The following is a 16,908-nucleotide window of genomic DNA, read 5'->3' on the forward strand; positions in this document are numbered from 1 at the left end:
AGGAATGCCAGAACAGAATTGCAGCTTAAGCAAAGAGGTTACTTCCCAGGGTACTGAATCACAAGTGCCTGAAACTTTCAGTGATTCTGCTTCTGTCGAAGAGATAAGGGATCAACCAGATGGTGATATGGATAATGTGTTGTCAGGATCACATAATGCTCTAGAAGAAGGTGATTCAAATGAAAGCAAAGAAAGGTTTAGGCAGAGGCTTTGGTGCTTTCTATTTGAGAATCTTAATAGGTCTGTAGATGAACTGTATCTTCTTTGTGAACTAGAATGTGATTTGGATCAGATGAAAGAGGCAATTCTTGTTCTTGAGGAGTCTGCATCTGATTTTAAAGAGCTAATCACTAGAGTTGAGGAATTTGAGAAGGTTAAAAAGTCTTCTCAAGTAATTGATGGAGTTCCTGTCATTTTGAAGAGTGATCATCGCAGGCCACATGCTCTCTCATGGGAGGTATGCTTGATCATATATAGTTGCTATTAGTCTGCTTCGTTCCGTTGTTCAGGTTGATCTATTGTGGTTTAAGATCCCACAATGTGCCTTTCATGGATTTTATATATTGTACTAGACTATGTGGACCTTGATAAGGGAAAAAGAATTTGTTCACTAACAACAAATTCACCATTTTTGAAAAGTAATGTCTCCATTCTTCCTCTGCACTGAACAAATGTACGACGACCTGTTCGGTCTTTCAGTTCTCAGAAAGGATGAACTCTAAAGATGATTAACTTATTACTTTTGAACGTGAGGGCCGATCTGAGTGTCATGTGCATGCACATTTAATAATCATTTGTATGATTAGACTATGCACAGCTTCTTTTCTCTTATGGGCTTTGTTTCTTTGTTTGCATATGATATAGTTGATACGGAAGTTTACTCCCTTTTGACCTATGTGGTACATTTCAGAGGGATAGGTTTTTCTGCGTGAATATGCCCCATCTTGATATGTATCTGCAATTCTGCATAAACATCTATCCGTGTATGCAAGCGAATATATATTTGGAGTCTCTCTCTCTCTCTCTCTCTCTCTCTCTCTCTCACTATGTTATATGACTGGGTATGGATATGTTAGGATCAAATCATATGTAAACTGATTAATTTAACAATTCGAACAAGTCCTTATGGTCTCACCCACCTCTGGGTATTATTTGTTTATTTTATTTTATTTTATTAACTTATGCATGGTATGTGTCATTCCAACTTGATTCACTATACTATTTGTGCTATTATAAATATTGTTGTAATTTAGACTAACAATCATTAGTTCATGTTCTTGTCATGGACTGCGACAGAAAAAGATAAGTGAATACAACTGCAATGACTTGTGTTCCTGCTTAATTTATGGTTTCCAGTATACCGTTTCCTTTGACATCACATATGAGATTATGTGTATTGCCTATTAGAAATCTGCACAATGACTTTCTTAAGCTAAATATTTTCAGTTGCTCTGGTTCTAGGTCCGAAGAATGACAACTTCACCGCATAGGGCAGATATACTATCTTCATCTCTTGAGGCTTTTAGGAAGATTCAACAAGAGCGAGCTAGCATGCAATCAAGTAATAAAACAGAAAATTCCATGTCTAAATGTTTTGCTTCTGAATCTGTGAGCAATATGAAAGCATCTAGGGTCAGTGATGGAACACACAATGCCAACGATCCAATAGCAATGTCAAGAAATCATATTGCATCTTCTGATGCTAACCAAGTCAATCTGAATGGAAAAGAATATAATATCGAAGGGGAAAAATCCTGTGAAGAAATCACGATTCAAAGTGGATGCGACACACCAGGAAGCATATTAACCTCAGAAGTTAATTTATCAAAATTATCCAAGGGTAAAAGAGTTCACCTTGGATCTGGAGCTGACAAGCTGCATTCGAAGAAAGATAGAGCACCAACCGAAATTATTAATGAGAAGAACCCTAGATCCGCCGATAACCTTCGGAGGCAAATGCCGTTGTCTGAAAAGGACAAGGAAAAGAGGAGTACTGCACCGGGAAAGTCCTTGAATGCTTGGAAGGAGAAGAGGAACTGGGAGGACATACTTTCATCTCCATTTCGTGTTTCTTCCCGCATGTCACATTCACCTAGTCTTAGCAGGAAAAGTGCTGAGCGTGTACGTACGCTGCATGATAAACTAATGTCTCCTGAAAAAAAGAAGAAAACAACTTCTGACTTAAAAAAGGAAGCCGAAGAAAAGCATGCTCGGGCTATGAGAATCAGAAGTGAGTTAGAGAATGAAAGAGTCCAAAAGCTTCAACGTACGTCTCAAAAATTAAATCGTGTCACTGAGTGGCATGCTGTTCGTCATATGAAGTTACGAGAGGGCATGTATGCCCGCCATCAAAGGAGTGAATCTCGTCATGAAGCTTTTCTAGCTCAAGTGGCAAAGAGGGCTGGTGATGAAAGTAGCAAGGTAAATGAGATTCGGTTTATTACTTCCTTAAATGAAGAAAATAAAAAATTGATATTGCGTCAAAAACTTCACGAGTCAGAGTTGAGAAGAGCTGAAAAGCTCCAGGTGATAAAATCTAAACAAAAGGAAGATCTGGCAAGGGAAGAAGCTGTTCTGGAACGCCGGAAACTCATTGAGGCTGAAAAGTTACAGCGTCTTGCTGAGATACAACGGAAAAAGGAGGAGGCTCAAGTCAGAAGGGAAGAAGAAAGAAAAGCATCAAGTGCAGCACGGGAGGCAAGGGCAATTGAGCAGCTTCGAAGAAAGGAAGAAAGAGCCAAAGCACAACAAGAAGAGGCTGAACTTTTGGCACAAAAATTGGCAGAAAGACTTAATGAGAGTGAACAACGTCGCAAGATTTACCTGGAGCAAATTCGGGAGAGAGCAAATTTGAGGGACCAGTCGTCTCCTTTACCACGTCGATCATTAAATAAGGAGGGCCAAGGTAGATCTATACCGACTAACAGCAGCGATGATTCTCAAACAAACATTGCCTCTGGAATAGGTTCTAGTCTTGGAATTGGCAATATCGCATCACAACCCTCAATAAAGAGAAGAATTAAGAGAATTCGACAAAAGCTAATGGCTTTGAAGTATGAGTTTGTTGAGCCCCCTCTTGGATATAGAGTAGCAGTGGGTGCTGCCAGGGCAAAAGTTGGCCGGTGGCTTCAAGAACTTCAAAGACTTCGGCAAGCAAGAAAAGAAGGGGCCACAAGTATAGTGCTAATAATTTCTGAAATGATTAAGGTATTATTTTTTCATTCATTGGAAATTATATCTCTCTCCTTATCTCTGTACCTGAAAGTTCTAAATTGTTAACAGTTGAGAACTTGAGTCAGGTTGTGTTTGTGCATTGAATTTTCGTCTCTGCACTTTGAATTAGGAATCTTGTGTAAATTCATGTAGCACTTCTTGGAGAGATCTTATTTAGATGGTGAATAACTATTTGTCTGGAAAAACTACAAATTTTTGTTTTTGTGTTAGTTTCTGGTTATTCCTGAGTTTTGCTATGGATTTTTCTCCTTGAAACTTGAATATGTCTTTGTGTTGTTTAGTAAGAATTTATAGATCAATAAATTATTTGGACAACTGTCCCACCAACTCCTTGTTTCTGACTACTAGATTCCAATTTCGTAGGACATATCTACAGTTTAAATGTGCACGTTGCCTCTTCATACTGTGGAATTTAGAGATTATAATATTTTTTAATTGCTATAGTTAATTATAACATGTCAGTTATATTGATTACTATTTCTAGTATTTGGAGGGAAAGGATCCTGAGTTGCAAGCATCTCGACAAGCTGGACTACTTGATTTTATTGCTTCTGCCCTGCCCGCTTCGCACACATCAAAACCTGAAGCATGCCAAGTTACATTGCATCTGTTAAAACTTCTGAGAGTTGTACTATCTGCACCTGCAAATAGGAGTTATTTCATTGCACAGAATCTTCTGCCCCCAATCATCCCGATGCTTTCAGCAGCTCTTGAGAATTACATAAAGATTGTAGCATCTTTAAGTATTCCTGGCAACATCAGTCTGCCCTCAACTAAAGCATCAGCAGAGAACTTTGAATCAATTTCTGAAATATTAAATAATTTTTTGTGGACTGTCACTGCTATTTTTGGCCATATTAGCTCAGAAGCAAGACAACTTCAAATGCGTGATGGCTTGCTGGAGTTATTGATTTCATATCAAGTGATTCACCGGTTGAGAGATCTTTTTGCACTTCATGATAGGCCTCAGATGGAAGGGTCAGCATTTCCTGCCCCTATTCTCTTTAGCATACATCTTTTGATGGTTTTGACTTTCAGACCTGGTAAGTTGAGTTATATTGACTGGGAATCTTCTCCAATGGCAACGAAGCAGGAAATTGGCAATGAAGGGGTTAAGTTTGCAAATTCTGTACTCTCTGTAGTGAAGAATTCCTGGGGAGATTTCAATCACTTATCGGTGATCAATAGCGGCTCAGTTATGCAATTGCCTGATGTCCCCGAGGACAGACCACTGAATGAAATAAGTAAAGTGAAGAGGAATGATGAATCGATTGCTATTGGCAAAGGCTGTGAATTGGAGCATGATTGTTCTGTTACATTGAAAAGCAATGATATGGAGAAGATCATTAATCCAGATGAATCCAAGAAAAACCAGAATGAGGATATTACTACTTCTGTTGTTCCCCTGAGAGATGAAAAACATACAGCACAGAAAAATGAAAAAGAATCAATTTTGGCTCAGCCAGTGGTATTCCTTCTTTCAGCTGTGTCTGAAACAGGACTTGTCAGTCTGCCTTCTCTTTTGACTGCTGTTCTCCTGCAGGCAAACAATAGATCATCCTCTGAACAAGTAAGTTTTCTTCTGTAACGTGTAAAATGATTTATCATTTACAACAATAATAATAATTTATGTTGAAGTCGTTATTATGAAAACTCATTATATTTCTGATATTTCCATTATTCCACATTTTATTTTTCATTTTCTATTGCATCTTTGTGAATATTGTTGACTAAACATTTTGGTGCTAAATATTCTAGGTGATGTGGATCTATTATGAAGCATTTCCAGTCATTTATTTGGGAATTACTCTCTCCTTCCCAAAATAATTATCGCATTTGATCATTTCACACAGATTAAGAAAATATGATAAATGAAAGAGAAAGAAGAATAATTTTATCAAACTATTCTTATAAACTATTGATTCATTCTAATTATTATAAATGTAAAGTGAAGGGATAATAAATTGAGAGTGATGCATATGGTATTACTTAGAGAGTATGATTGGTAAAAAGAAATTAAAGTTGCATTGGAAACAAAAAACGACAATTATTTTGGGACAATTTTTTCTTGCAAATGCAACAATTATTAAGGGACGGAGGGAGTAGGATGTAATATGGAGTTTCTATTGAATTTCAACTTTAGTGGATCTTGAGCCTTTTTTGAAGAGGGAAAAGTAATAAATAGCATTTTGAGTCTTGGACAATGTCACGACCCAAAAACCGACACTGTGACTGGCGCAAAGACTAATACTCCTAATTTGACAAGCCTATTGACCAACTTAGCAATTCAACAATAAAATAGTTCTAAATATCTCTATACTTCCAAAAAATAATATTTCTCAAAATTTCAACGGTATTCTCTGTAATTTCAACGTTTCCAAATATAAAAATCCTGTTTCGAACCTTTAATCCAGTCAATATTTCGAAAGAGTAAATCTAAAGGTTTAATACATTCTAAAATGACTTTCTAGACTTAAAATAGCTGCAGAATACTCCATGACTCAACAGATACATAACAAAACGGCCGCCGATCAAGGAGGTCTACCAAAAAATGTGACCGAGACCTGAATCTACTAACAACTTACTACTCAGTTGCCTGTGAATCTGAAAAAAAATAAACAACATGAAGGGGTAAGTCACAAAGACTTAGTGAGGAGACAACAACCCCTACAAACTAGAAGGGAAACACAAAAAGACACGATTAATCATTTTACAATCTTGTGGCAATTATATTTAACAATACTACTACCTTAAATATAGATAATTCTCAATAAAGTATACACATGATAATTGAGTATAATATTTTGTTAAGCAGCTACTGTTTGCTGACAGTCCCTGATTTGTTGTTTGTCCTTAGCTTCTGGTCTCCTCTATTTTATTTTTATACTTTTGTTATGATGACACTTAAAGATTTGCAGTTCCCTGTGTATTCGTAGTTGGGCAAGTTGAACATGTAGTATGTTTTGCTTTTAAGTTGAGGCTGTCTTTAGCCTGAGAACTGATATGTTAAAAATTGATCTGGCTGCAAATATTTGATACTTTTAAGTTCTTTGTTTAAATCATGGTTGAAATTCTTACTACTTTTTGACTATCTGGTCATTAGCATTTAGCCTGTAGTATTTAGTTTTTAGGTTATGTTGTTTTGAACTTCCTTGCCTTCAGAATCTGATTTTCCTCAATTATCTTGGTCCCTGGAAATGGATTATTGGGGCTAGTGATATATTGATTGCATTGTGAACATAACCTCTGAATAATTTCCCGATATCAAGTGTTGTTACTAAGCAAATATATTTTCTTTTCTTTTGACAATTTGGCCATTTACTAGTTGTTTACATGTCCAATTTTTCCTTCAATTGTATTGTTCAATACATCATAAAGGAAAAATACATGGTTTTCTCCTAGTGTTTCCTGATTGTTATAATATTAGAAAATATCTTATAAGATCTTTTATATTATATTAGAGTATCTTAAGTTATTTCTTACGATCAATTTATAATTATAGAGATATTTTAGAATATCTCTCATTATTATTGTGATTTATTCCTGATTTATGATTGAGTCTATGTTTCTCTATAAATAGAGATTATTATTGAGTCTTTTGTAATCAAGTTAGCATAAAGCTATTATTAATAATATTTAAACCCTTATTATTTTTTCTCCTCCATTTCTCTAAAATCCCACAACTTCAACACTGGTAATAATTTCATTTTCTTCTAGACATCCTTTATCCTGCCATCTAATTTTGAAGAGGTGGCAACTGGAGTATTGAAGGTGTTGAATAACGTGGCTCTACTGGATCTTGCATTTTTGCAGCGAATGCTGGTAAGTTGACTGATTCAACTTACAATAATAATGATAATCAATATTTAAAGCAGCTAAATGCTAAGCTAAAGAAGGCTTAGATTATGTTATTCTCTCCCCTGGTGCTGCTGGTTCTTGCTGACATTTCCCTATGTTCCTTTTCCTGTTTTGCTCATAGGCTATGCCAGATCTGAAAATGGAAATTTTCCATTTGATGAGCTTCCTTCTTTCCCATTGTGCCACCAGGTGGAAAGCTCCTAATGATCAGGTAAATCACCGACGAAAATCATTAGTACTTTTTATTGATGAAAGACTTGACTTAACTTGGCCTTCGTAACCCTGGCTTGCCTAACTCTAGAACCTTATAAAATGAAATTTCTTCAATCGAGTATTTAGTGTTGGTGGATGGTAAACATAGGCAGGGTTACTTATTTTGTAGTCATGGTGTTCCACGAGGCTCCCCAAACTAAAATGGTAAATCATACTGAACTCTAGAGAGTTGATAATATTAAATCAATAACCTCTATTTTCTGAAATTACAGCCACCTCCTTTGCTTAAAAGTTTCACAGATTAACACCTTACATTAATCTTCATGCTGTGTATTAGTATTTAGATGTCTTCAGTTAATGTGTCATGGGAGCACATAACTACAGTTACTTTAATGCCACAATCTGCATTGATACTCAGGTTGGTTCACTTATGCTTGAATCACTATCACTTCTTGGTCACTTTGCATTATTTCATCCTGGAAATCAAGCTGTCCTTCGATGGGCAAAGAGTCCCACTCCCACCATCCTCCACAAGGTCAACATTTAAGAAGATTTGTTTTTTTGTTTTTTTTTAATCAATTTTTGTTTTAGATAATCTAATGTTCAGTTGTAAGAAGACAGGTATGCGATCTGCCATTTGTTTTCTTCAGTGACCCAGAGTTGATGCCAATCTTGGCTGGCACATTAGTTGCTGCATGCTATGGGTGCGAGCAGAACAAGTTCATGGTTCAGCAAGAACTAAGTGTTGACATGCTACTTTCCTTGCTAAGATCTTGCAGAAATGCTGCACCTACCACTCAGCTTAATTTTAACTTAGACAATTGCCCAATAGATGAATCTAGTGGGAGTAACCAACCAGGTACTGAATTTAGAAAACCACAGGTGGACGTTCCCATGAAACACGGCCGTTCCAATGGCAAAGGAACCAGGGCTTCCTTGGGAAAGAGGGGTACTTTGGGAAATGGAGAAGCCTGCGGGACAGCAAGGCAACTAAGAATTCGGACGAAGCAGTTCTTAAGTACAAACAACTTAGTTCAGAGACGTCACATTCAATGTTGCACTGTAGATTTCCTCACAGTTTTCTTGACCGAGTAGAGCAGTTCTTTTCAGCTGATATTGCCAACGGGGTTGATGAAGTCTGATTAAGCTATGTGAACTCATTTTTGACTATCCAATGATCTTCAAGCATGCCTATACTGCAAATGAACATACAAAAAGCTGAAAAGGCTCTTACAACATAAAACTATCCGAGTAATATATACCACACAGTAAGGGTTTAACATTTTTGTAATATATATGTAAATATTAATGGAAAAGTGGCCGGTTAACTAATCATAACAAAGTGGTATGGAGTTGTCATAACTCTAGGTACCAATTTCACATATGGGCTTCAATCTTTATACGGTGGTGAATGATCAATCTTTACACGGTAAATTCACAATTTATTTTTCTAGATTCATTAGTTGATATAAAACAATTGCAATATTGTAGTCTTTTTTTTTTTTTTTAATGAGAAAATATTGTAGTTTTTTACGGCATAGCTAGATTGCTTGTTTGCAAGTGACTAGATTTATTTATTCACTAGATACCTTAATTTTAATTGATTTATTGTATAAGAAACAAATTAATCATCATTTAGTTAATGAATCAAGTCTTCTATTCCTTCACTTCCATTTTGCATATTATCTCCATGTTCTGTATACCCTGCAGTAGTAGCAGGATATCAAAAGGTGAAGGGTTGGCAAACATTTCCGTTTTGATAAAAAATAATAATATATGTATTCTATCTCTGTAGTTGATCCTCTTAGAATAGAGAATCCTATTCTTTTATTTTTTGTTATTTTTATTCATTTTTTGTAGTATCAATTCAAGTGATGTACTGTTTTTTTATTAGTTTCAAGAGCAAAATCGCGAAGCAAATGCTTCATTTTCGTAGGCATGATACTGCTTGTGACATACTGAGAATGTCACTTGACTTGATTATGTGTAACTCAATTCACGTGTCCCACTCATATCTGGATTATTACTACTAACGTATTCACTTTGAGAGTGACACATTATATGATCTTTATTTTTCTTCTCAAGATTATGTACATATACAGTGCATAATTCATATACTTGTCAGCGTGCAAAGTTGTGGCACTTGTTAAATTCTTGTTAATGCAAAATTAGTAAATAGTAACTGTTAGTTAGATACTTGTTAATGCAAAATCTGTTGGTGATATCATAGGAATTACCCTTATCCGGATAATTAAAGGAAAAACTCTATATCAGTAAAGACTAATAATACATTACATTAAGATCATATCATTCACCAAATCTCAAGGACACCCGAAGAAACAGTTAAAATCACAGGAAATAACACTAACAATCCAAACTTAAACAAATCCAAGCAACAAACGGATGCAATTTCAGAAAGGTCAAAGCTTAGAACCAAAGTATCTTCTTTCAGAACGACTTCAGTTCTTCCTTCTTGTCTCATCCACAATTTTCAATATATACAATAACACAGATAATATAGGGTTGACAGTTTTCAGTAACACTCAACAAACTGTGCTCACTTCTGCGGGTGTGGCCTCTCTAGGAGAATCAAGAGATATGACAGTTTCAAATGCACCAACTAGAGCCTTGACCTTGCTCTTCCTTAGTTCAGCAAGCATGCTTGCTGTCTCTTCAATCACATTATTATACAAACGTGGATTTTGTTTCTTCCCTTCCACTTTTTGATGCCTCAAAACAACTTTCTCTGATCCTGATTTTGAACCACCTACCTTGCTTCTATCTACACCAACTTTTCTCCCAAAACTTCTGTTTTTACCTCTTTCCAAAGTTTGGTATTTGAGATCAACTTTATCAGTTTTGGTATGTGCATCATTTAGCTCACCACCATCAACTTCTTTATTGGTAATGGTCCTTTTTCTTGTGCTATATACATCTCTCTTGATGTCGTCACCGAGCAGGCGTACTGGTCTAAATTTGAGTCTCCTTGGAATGTTGTTGCTTTGAGGCTGAATTTCAATCACCTTTCCTCTCCTAAAAGTTAATTTCCTAGGTGGAGTAACTTTACTTGCCGCCCCAACTATTTTGGTCATCTTTGGCCTGATTTTGTACCCTACCTTCACATTTTCACCCTGATTACCATGTCCTGCTCTATTGGGCTTGTAAGTAGTAGTACCGTTTTGTTTTCTGAGAGAAAAGTTAGATGAGGAAACAGATGATAACGCTGATGATGATCGTGAAACACTACGCGCTTTATGCTGTATGTTTGTCTTGAATTTTTTCCCTGAAGATTGACGAGAGAGTGTCACAGATACAGTTCCATTTCCAGCATGTCTAAGACCCTTCCTTGAAGATGCAGTAGACACACCAGACTTGCCAATCCTCTTCAAACTTTTGTCCCCTGATGATGATGATGATGATGATGGTGAAGGTGAAGGTGGCTTAGTTGCATCACAAGCAAAAGTAGATTCTTCAGGTAAATTTTCTGAGGCAGGTTCAATGACATGCAAAATTTTGTCTGGTAAATTGTCATTGTTGGCTGGTTCAGGTATTACTTCTTCACCTTTGTCGTGATTTTTCAGAGAAGACACTCTTATCAAGCTTTTGGCAGTATCACTTGAGCTTGAAATTTTCTTGGCATTTTGTTTTGATGACAAGAGAAAACTTGGTGCTAATGATTTATCAATGCCTCCACAAGAAGATGTTCTTTTCAGGTTGCTTGTGCTTGAAGTTTCTTTTCTACTGCTTGATCCAAAAGCACATTTGTTTTTTACTAATTCCCATTTTGTTTGACTTTTGGAACGTTCCTTCACATGTAGAGATAGAGAAGATGGCTTAGAACTTGATTTCCCTGTGTCACTTTTATTATATTCCATGGAGACATCTGTTTCTTCAAAAGGCCGTGAGTTTTTCTCTGAAGTGGCTGTTTTTTCTCCTGAATCATTGATTTTTCTTTCTCTCCTTTTCTGTGTTGTGATCCATGGTTTTACTTCAGTGGCATGTTGAATACCAAATTTGCATAAATCATGGCAGGAATTCCTACGTTCACGAAGATAACGCGAAAGAATCTTAGGCGGACCTTTTGTGATGACTAATCCTTCATTAGGATTTGCTTTCTTATCAACATCTTCAGGCTCAATTTTGTCTGACTCCATCTGGTTAACACTAATTTCCTCGGCCATCAATGATCAAGGATGAAGCAACAGTTTGAAAGACCCCTGCAAGAGATAAGAATCCTTTCAGATATATAAAGCAAGGTGGAGGGAAAAGAGTAATGCAAGTTAAAATAACATGAGGTGTTTTACAGCTTTTTTTGGGAATCTAGAATTCATTAGAATGGTGCAAAAATTCTAATTTCAAAACATGAGTTAGAGATGTGGTAACACTATTTGTTTAGTGACATGAGTGTGCTTGAATTTCGGTTTGAAATGACTCTAACATTTGAGTCAATCCATCTCTCTTGATGGATTGACTCACATGTATGTCTGAACCTTCTAAACTGAAATCCAAACATGCACAATAATGTTTCAAATATGAGAATTAAAAATTAGATCATGGTCCAAATTTCATGTCTAATCTCGCATAAAAATTGGATCCTTTCATTAAGCACCACTAGGAACTTAATAATGAAAACCACAGGAAAAAGACTTGCATGAAGGGATACTAGCCAGGTAACATGTAGAATGAATGGATATGATTAAAATCTTTGCATTACAACTAACTATACACATACATTTTGTAGCACGTAAACAGACTGAAAAGTGTGTAATAATAATTTTCTATCAACATATATTTTATATAAACTCTTTAGTATCTTGGTCTAATAAATTACCAGATGTTAGTAAAATTTGTGTGGTATTGAGATTGAATGGATTTATGAAACGACATATTAAATTGACAACTTTAATTAGGGCTTTCACCAATATTACCACATAGACAATAACCTTAAACATGGTACATCTATTAGAAAAGAATAGAACATATAATTATGTGTTTTGCTATAATTTTGGTGCACCTTAAAGAAAAAATCAAACAGGGCATAATGAGACTTAAAAAAAGTTGTATAATAAAATAATGGAAAAAGCAGATCCATACATCACGAACTTATTCAGATTAATTTCAGACAAAAAACTCATCATAACAACAGAACATTACAGAAAAAAATAAATCTATTGACTACAGAGACCCATTAAAGGTATGATCTGAGGAGATGAGAGAATAATCCCTTGAAAGTTGAAACGATCCTATGCAGACATTCAAGATCATGATCATCATGACACATCATCCTTAATAAAAAGAAATAAGATCCTCCTATATATGATGTTTAATTAGAAGTGAATTGAAAATGCATGCATGCATGAGCATGAAGATTGAATTAGAGTAATGAATATATAGATACCTTGTTTTGTTATTTGTTGTTAAAAGGAAAGAAAGAAGGGTGGAAGATGGAATAGTTGTGGATGAAAACTCAAAAGGGTTGAGAGTTGAGGTGGTAACTAGCTAGCTAGCGTTTCAAAATGAAGAAAACAGCTAAGCAATGAATGCGCGTTTGTTGAGAAAAAAGTAATAACCTTCCAGAGAGAGAGAGAGAGAGAGAGAAAGAAAGAGATGGTGATGAAGATGGAATAACAGTCTGTCTGTCTATCTGTTACCATGCAAAATATGATAATTACAATGGACCGGAGGAAGATGGCACGTCAACATATCCTTTTTCTTTTCTTTTCTTTTCCTATCTCCTTTTTTACAACCTGTTTTTTATATCTCTCTCTCTCTATATATATATATGTGCATTACATTGCATATTCTAATGTAAAATAAACATTATTCTTACATAATTTTATGTTCTAACGTCGTTTTGAAAATATATGATTGTAAAATGCTAAATTTCACTAAATATAACTATAAAACTAATTTATAATAAAAACTCCAAAGATTAGGATGTACAGCCACCTCCTTTCATCGTCTTTTATTTTGTATTTTTCTTCTTTTCTTTTTTTAAGATGGTTTGCTTTCAAGTCAATTTTTGATTCGAAATTACTTAAGTAAATCATTTTTTTGTCTCTTTTATTTACATAAATTATTTTTATATATTTATTTAATTTTTTTTCCGTATTTTTTTATGATTTCTTCAATTTAGTACGATGTTGTTATTGTTCGTCGTCTCATTTTGATGCAGTGTTGTTTTGATTTCTCGTCTTGTTATTGTATTTATTTGATTTAAATTGACGTATCAATTTCAACCCATTGTAAATTCAATAATAACTTTGGTGTTTTTAAATTTGTCATATTTATAAGCATTTTTCGTTTTATACCGTTAGTTCGAGATAGTGAAGATGTTCACAACTTCATTCTTTTCAATTTTAGCGACGTGGAATTGTATTGTTAATGTAATTTATATCAATTTTAATGAATGATTGTTATTTTATAGAAAGAAAAAATCTAAATTATATTGACAACATATGTTCCTTTTCTCTAGTATTTATAAATTGAAAAATTAAATATCAGAAGATATAAAAATTGATATATTTAATCTAAATTTAAAATATATATGTCAAATTTTCAAATATATTTTTTCCTCTTATACGAGATTGTATGGGACTATATCTTCCACCACATTTACTTTCTCCAATTTTATCATCGTCTTCCTTTTATTTATTCATTTTTCAAGTTATTGACATTTTATTATATCAAATCAAACCAAAACTCAGCAGATATTATTCACTTGGTTGGACAAATTGATTTTGTGAAAGAAAGCTCAATTCCTGTAGGACACATGCATTTTTAAAGTCAAATAGCCTAATAATGTAACCAAAATTAGGTTTTGCCATTATTTGACTTGAGATTGAAGAAAACAGTTTTCTTCTCGTATATTAATTAAAATTAAAGAGTTCACTTTTATTTTTTGAATTCACCAAATTCAAACTATTCATTGATCATCGACTCATTTCGATTCATTTTTGTAGCTAAAGTTAGCTTTAGATATTGAGCTTCATGTTATGATAGACCGTCATTATGTTTTGAACAGATAATTTAATGTAATGGTCTTAAATAATTTAAAAAAGTTTTGCGTGATCCTATTATTGACCGCAATAGTATGTAAGAATAAATAGATTATGGTATGAACGCGTAATTTAATGTAATGGGCTTAAATAATTTAAGAAAACAGGGACTATGCACAGTTCATATGTAGTTGTATATCGGAGTAAAGTTGTTTCCACCGATAATATATACTGTTAAACTTATAATCTAAAATAGAATTTCCTGCTCAACTATAGTTATCGAGATTGAACGGTTTAGATTTTAATTTACAGTATTTATGATTAATAGAACAGCAAGTTCCAGTTATATTATTTTTTATTAATATACATTGATCACTTCAATTATTTTTTTGGAATAAGAGCACTTAAATTCCATCTCCTACATTAGAGGATATAGAAAAAAATTCACTCCCAAGAAACAACCAGGATATGCAGTAGACTTATTTTTTCTATCCTTCAGTCACTATACTCAAATGATCATATATATATATATATGAAGACATTTACAAATCATCCTACACTTCATAAAAATCTGATCCAATATCAATTAACATAGTCTTAGAATTAGTTATATACTCAACTAAAAATAATAAACCGGGGATTAGTGATTCGAAATCTTCGTCCCCTTCGCTTTTTACATGTCTTTCCCCAACTTATTAAGCCCTTTTTAGTGATACTAGTTAGCTGTTTCAAGTTCAACAAGTCTGTGTCTGTAGTGTTAGAAGTTGTTGAAGTACAAGATCTTCTTCTCCCCCTACTTAGTACTTTTCTACTTGCATTTCTTTGAGAACTTGTCTCTGAATGAGTTACAAGGCTTTCAATAGTTTGAAGATCCTCAGCCACCTCGTACCTTGACAAAGAAGCAAGGCTTGGGAGGATTTCACTCTGAAAATCCTTTCGCCACCTTCCCTTATTTGTCCGGGCACGCTTCTTTGGTTGAGTTGGTGAAGCTGATCCACTAATTTGCTTGGTTTGGCTTATACTCTTGCAGCAGCAATCTAGGTCCTTTGTCTCGGTTAAATTTAAGGTCATGAACTCAAAGTAATCCATTTCGCCAAAAAGAAACTCCTCGAGATCATTTACCTTACCTTTGAAATCTGTCTTGTTATCGTTCTCTGGATTATCCACTGTTGTGGAAACAATTCCAGCAAACCAGTGTAGAGGACTATTCATGAAAGATTCAGACGATGAACAAGTTGTCATTTGGATATCTTTCTGGGACACAAATCCTGATATGGAAACCAAAGCCTCTGCTGCAATTCTGGTTTGCTCTTGTTCTGCAAATTGAAAGGGTGTCACGAGCTGGTTTTCATCGGATTCTCCTCTAGGTGGAGAGCATTCCTTGTTCTCTGGACTCGCGGGTGCATGAAAATCAACATCAATTGGCATATTCTCATCCTCAATCATGCTTGAATTTAGGTCAATAATATCTGCCAAATGTTCATGCTTCTTCTCATTTTTAATCAAATGCTCACTGGAGGGAATCTGTTCCCTTAAGTCAGACACATCAATACAAGGTGACTTTACATCAGAAATGAAGCCTTTTTCAATTTCTTCAATCCTTTGATTTTCGGGTTGGTTTTGGAAAAAAGAATGCAGATTGGATGACATGTGCGGCTTTCCGTTGCTCTGAAGTGCAAGAGTCTTCTCTGTACCCAAGTTACTTTCCTCAATCTTCCTTAATTTCAAACCATGTATAACTCCTTTATTATTAGGATTTAAAACAACAGATTCAATTTGTGTTGAGATTTTACTTTCTTCACTGAGTTTTCCTTTGACTGCAGGTAATTCTTTAAGGCAAGGTAACTCCATTGCCCCAACCAAACCATTACTTGTCAGAGATTGAGTTCGTGCAAAGCTCTCACTGCCAAAAAATTTTCTCTCTGTACAAAGTCTTTGGTCAATTTGATGAGATGAATGAAAAAATGGAAGGTCATCAAATTGATTCATATTCTTTCTTAATGAATCAACTGTAACATATTGCTTTTCTGTATGAATACTTTTAGCAAAAGAATCCAACAAACCACCACATAGCTCTGAAAAGTAAATGATAAATTGTAACACCCAAGTTATAACCATGTATATGAACTGAGAATGCTTAGCAGTTGACAAATCTGAAAATAAAGAGTATGTATAATAATATTAATAACTTTAATACTATTACCTGAGGGTTTCCATTCACATTTCTTCCCATTGTTTGGAAGTTTGTTATGTGAGCATCCTTCAAGATCAAGTCTTTTGTTGATGGCATCATTGTGCAAATTTTGAGATCCAAATTTTGTTCTCATTGACAGATCATTACAACAATTGTTCATATGATGTGTAGGGGCTTCGATATCATAAGACTTAGCAGTTGTCTCTACTTCAGGGTTAAATGGTACATTTAAGTCAAGCTTATATGGTACACTTAAGTTGGAAAAACCCCTAGAATGATTTCCGTGTGTTTTGTCATGACTGTTGTACAAAACCCGAGAAACTCCATTTAAAGAATAAGCTGAATTCCGGGGAACTCTAGTAACCCTTTCACTATCTTCACCTTCATCACTATCAATGTACTCATCAGCAG

The 16,908-nt window shown here is 34.8% G+C and overlaps 3 protein-coding genes across 5 annotated transcripts in view; 1 reads left to right on the forward strand and 2 right to left on the reverse strand.

The window, feature by feature from the left end:
* The window catches only part of LOC101495052 (uncharacterized), a 9,843-nt gene extending 1,443 nt beyond the window's left edge, over nt 1-8,400 (forward strand). Inside the window, exons 3-9 of the mRNA XM_073370944.1 lie at nt 3-457; nt 1,462-3,207; nt 3,719-4,804; nt 6,952-7,056; nt 7,214-7,303; nt 7,724-7,840; nt 7,927-8,400. Coding sequence (XP_073227045.1) covers nt 3-457; nt 1,462-3,207; nt 3,719-4,804; nt 6,952-7,056; nt 7,214-7,303; nt 7,724-7,840; nt 7,927-8,400 — 4,073 coding nt within the window. The remainder of the gene's footprint in view (nt 1-2; nt 458-1,461; nt 3,208-3,718; nt 4,805-6,951; nt 7,057-7,213; nt 7,304-7,723; nt 7,841-7,926) is intronic.
* Nucleotides 8,401-9,534: 1,134 nt separating this feature from the next.
* LOC101495381 (uncharacterized) lies at nt 9,535-12,942 on the reverse strand. 3 transcript variants are annotated; one of them, XM_073363945.1, is made up of 3 exons: nt 12,704-12,942; nt 12,491-12,615; nt 9,535-11,522 (listed from the first exon to the last, which is right to left on the reverse strand). In XM_073363945.1, the coding sequence occupies exon 3, from the start codon at nt 11,484-11,486 to the stop codon at nt 9,849-9,851; it is 1,638 nt and encodes a 545-aa protein (XP_073220046.1). In that variant the 5' UTR covers nt 11,487-11,522; nt 12,491-12,615; nt 12,704-12,942; the 3' UTR covers nt 9,535-9,848. The 3 variants fall into 3 exon arrangements, with proteins under 3 accessions (XP_073220046.1, XP_073220045.1, XP_004508704.1); XM_073363944.1 differs by lacking the exon at nt 12,491-12,615 and having other exon boundaries at nt 12,704-12,941; XM_004508647.4 differs by lacking the exon at nt 12,704-12,942 and having other exon boundaries at nt 12,491-12,682.
* Nucleotides 12,943-14,806: 1,864 nt separating this feature from the next.
* On the reverse strand, nt 14,807-16,902 carry LOC140918644 (uncharacterized). Its single transcript, XM_073363983.1, has 2 exons — nt 16,507-16,902; nt 14,807-16,378 (listed from the first exon to the last, which is right to left on the reverse strand). The coding sequence occupies exons 1-2, from the start codon at nt 16,655-16,657 to the stop codon at nt 14,919-14,921; spliced, it is 1,611 nt and encodes a 536-aa protein (XP_073220084.1). The 5' UTR covers nt 16,658-16,902; the 3' UTR covers nt 14,807-14,918.
* Between the last annotated feature and the right edge of the window lie 6 nt (nt 16,903-16,908).

Source organism: Cicer arietinum, chromosome 7, assembly GCF_000331145.2.
Source record: "Cicer arietinum cultivar CDC Frontier isolate Library 1 chromosome 7, Cicar.CDCFrontier_v2.0, whole genome shotgun sequence".
NCBI lineage: Eukaryota > Viridiplantae > Streptophyta > Magnoliopsida > Fabales > Fabaceae > Cicer > Cicer arietinum.

Coding starts and splice junctions, on each gene's coding strand:
- LOC140918644 (XM_073363983.1), bottom strand. CDS start 16,657: ATGAACAATTGTTGTAATGATCTGTCAATGAGAACAAAATTTGGATCT. Junction 16,379..16,506: donor ATGTGAATGGAAACCCTCAG/GTAATAGTATTA, acceptor TTTACTTTTCAG/AGCTATGTGGTGGTTTGTTG.
- LOC101495381 (XM_073363945.1), bottom strand. CDS start 11,486: ATGGCCGAGGAAATTAGTGTTAACCAGATGGAGTCAGACAAAATTGAG.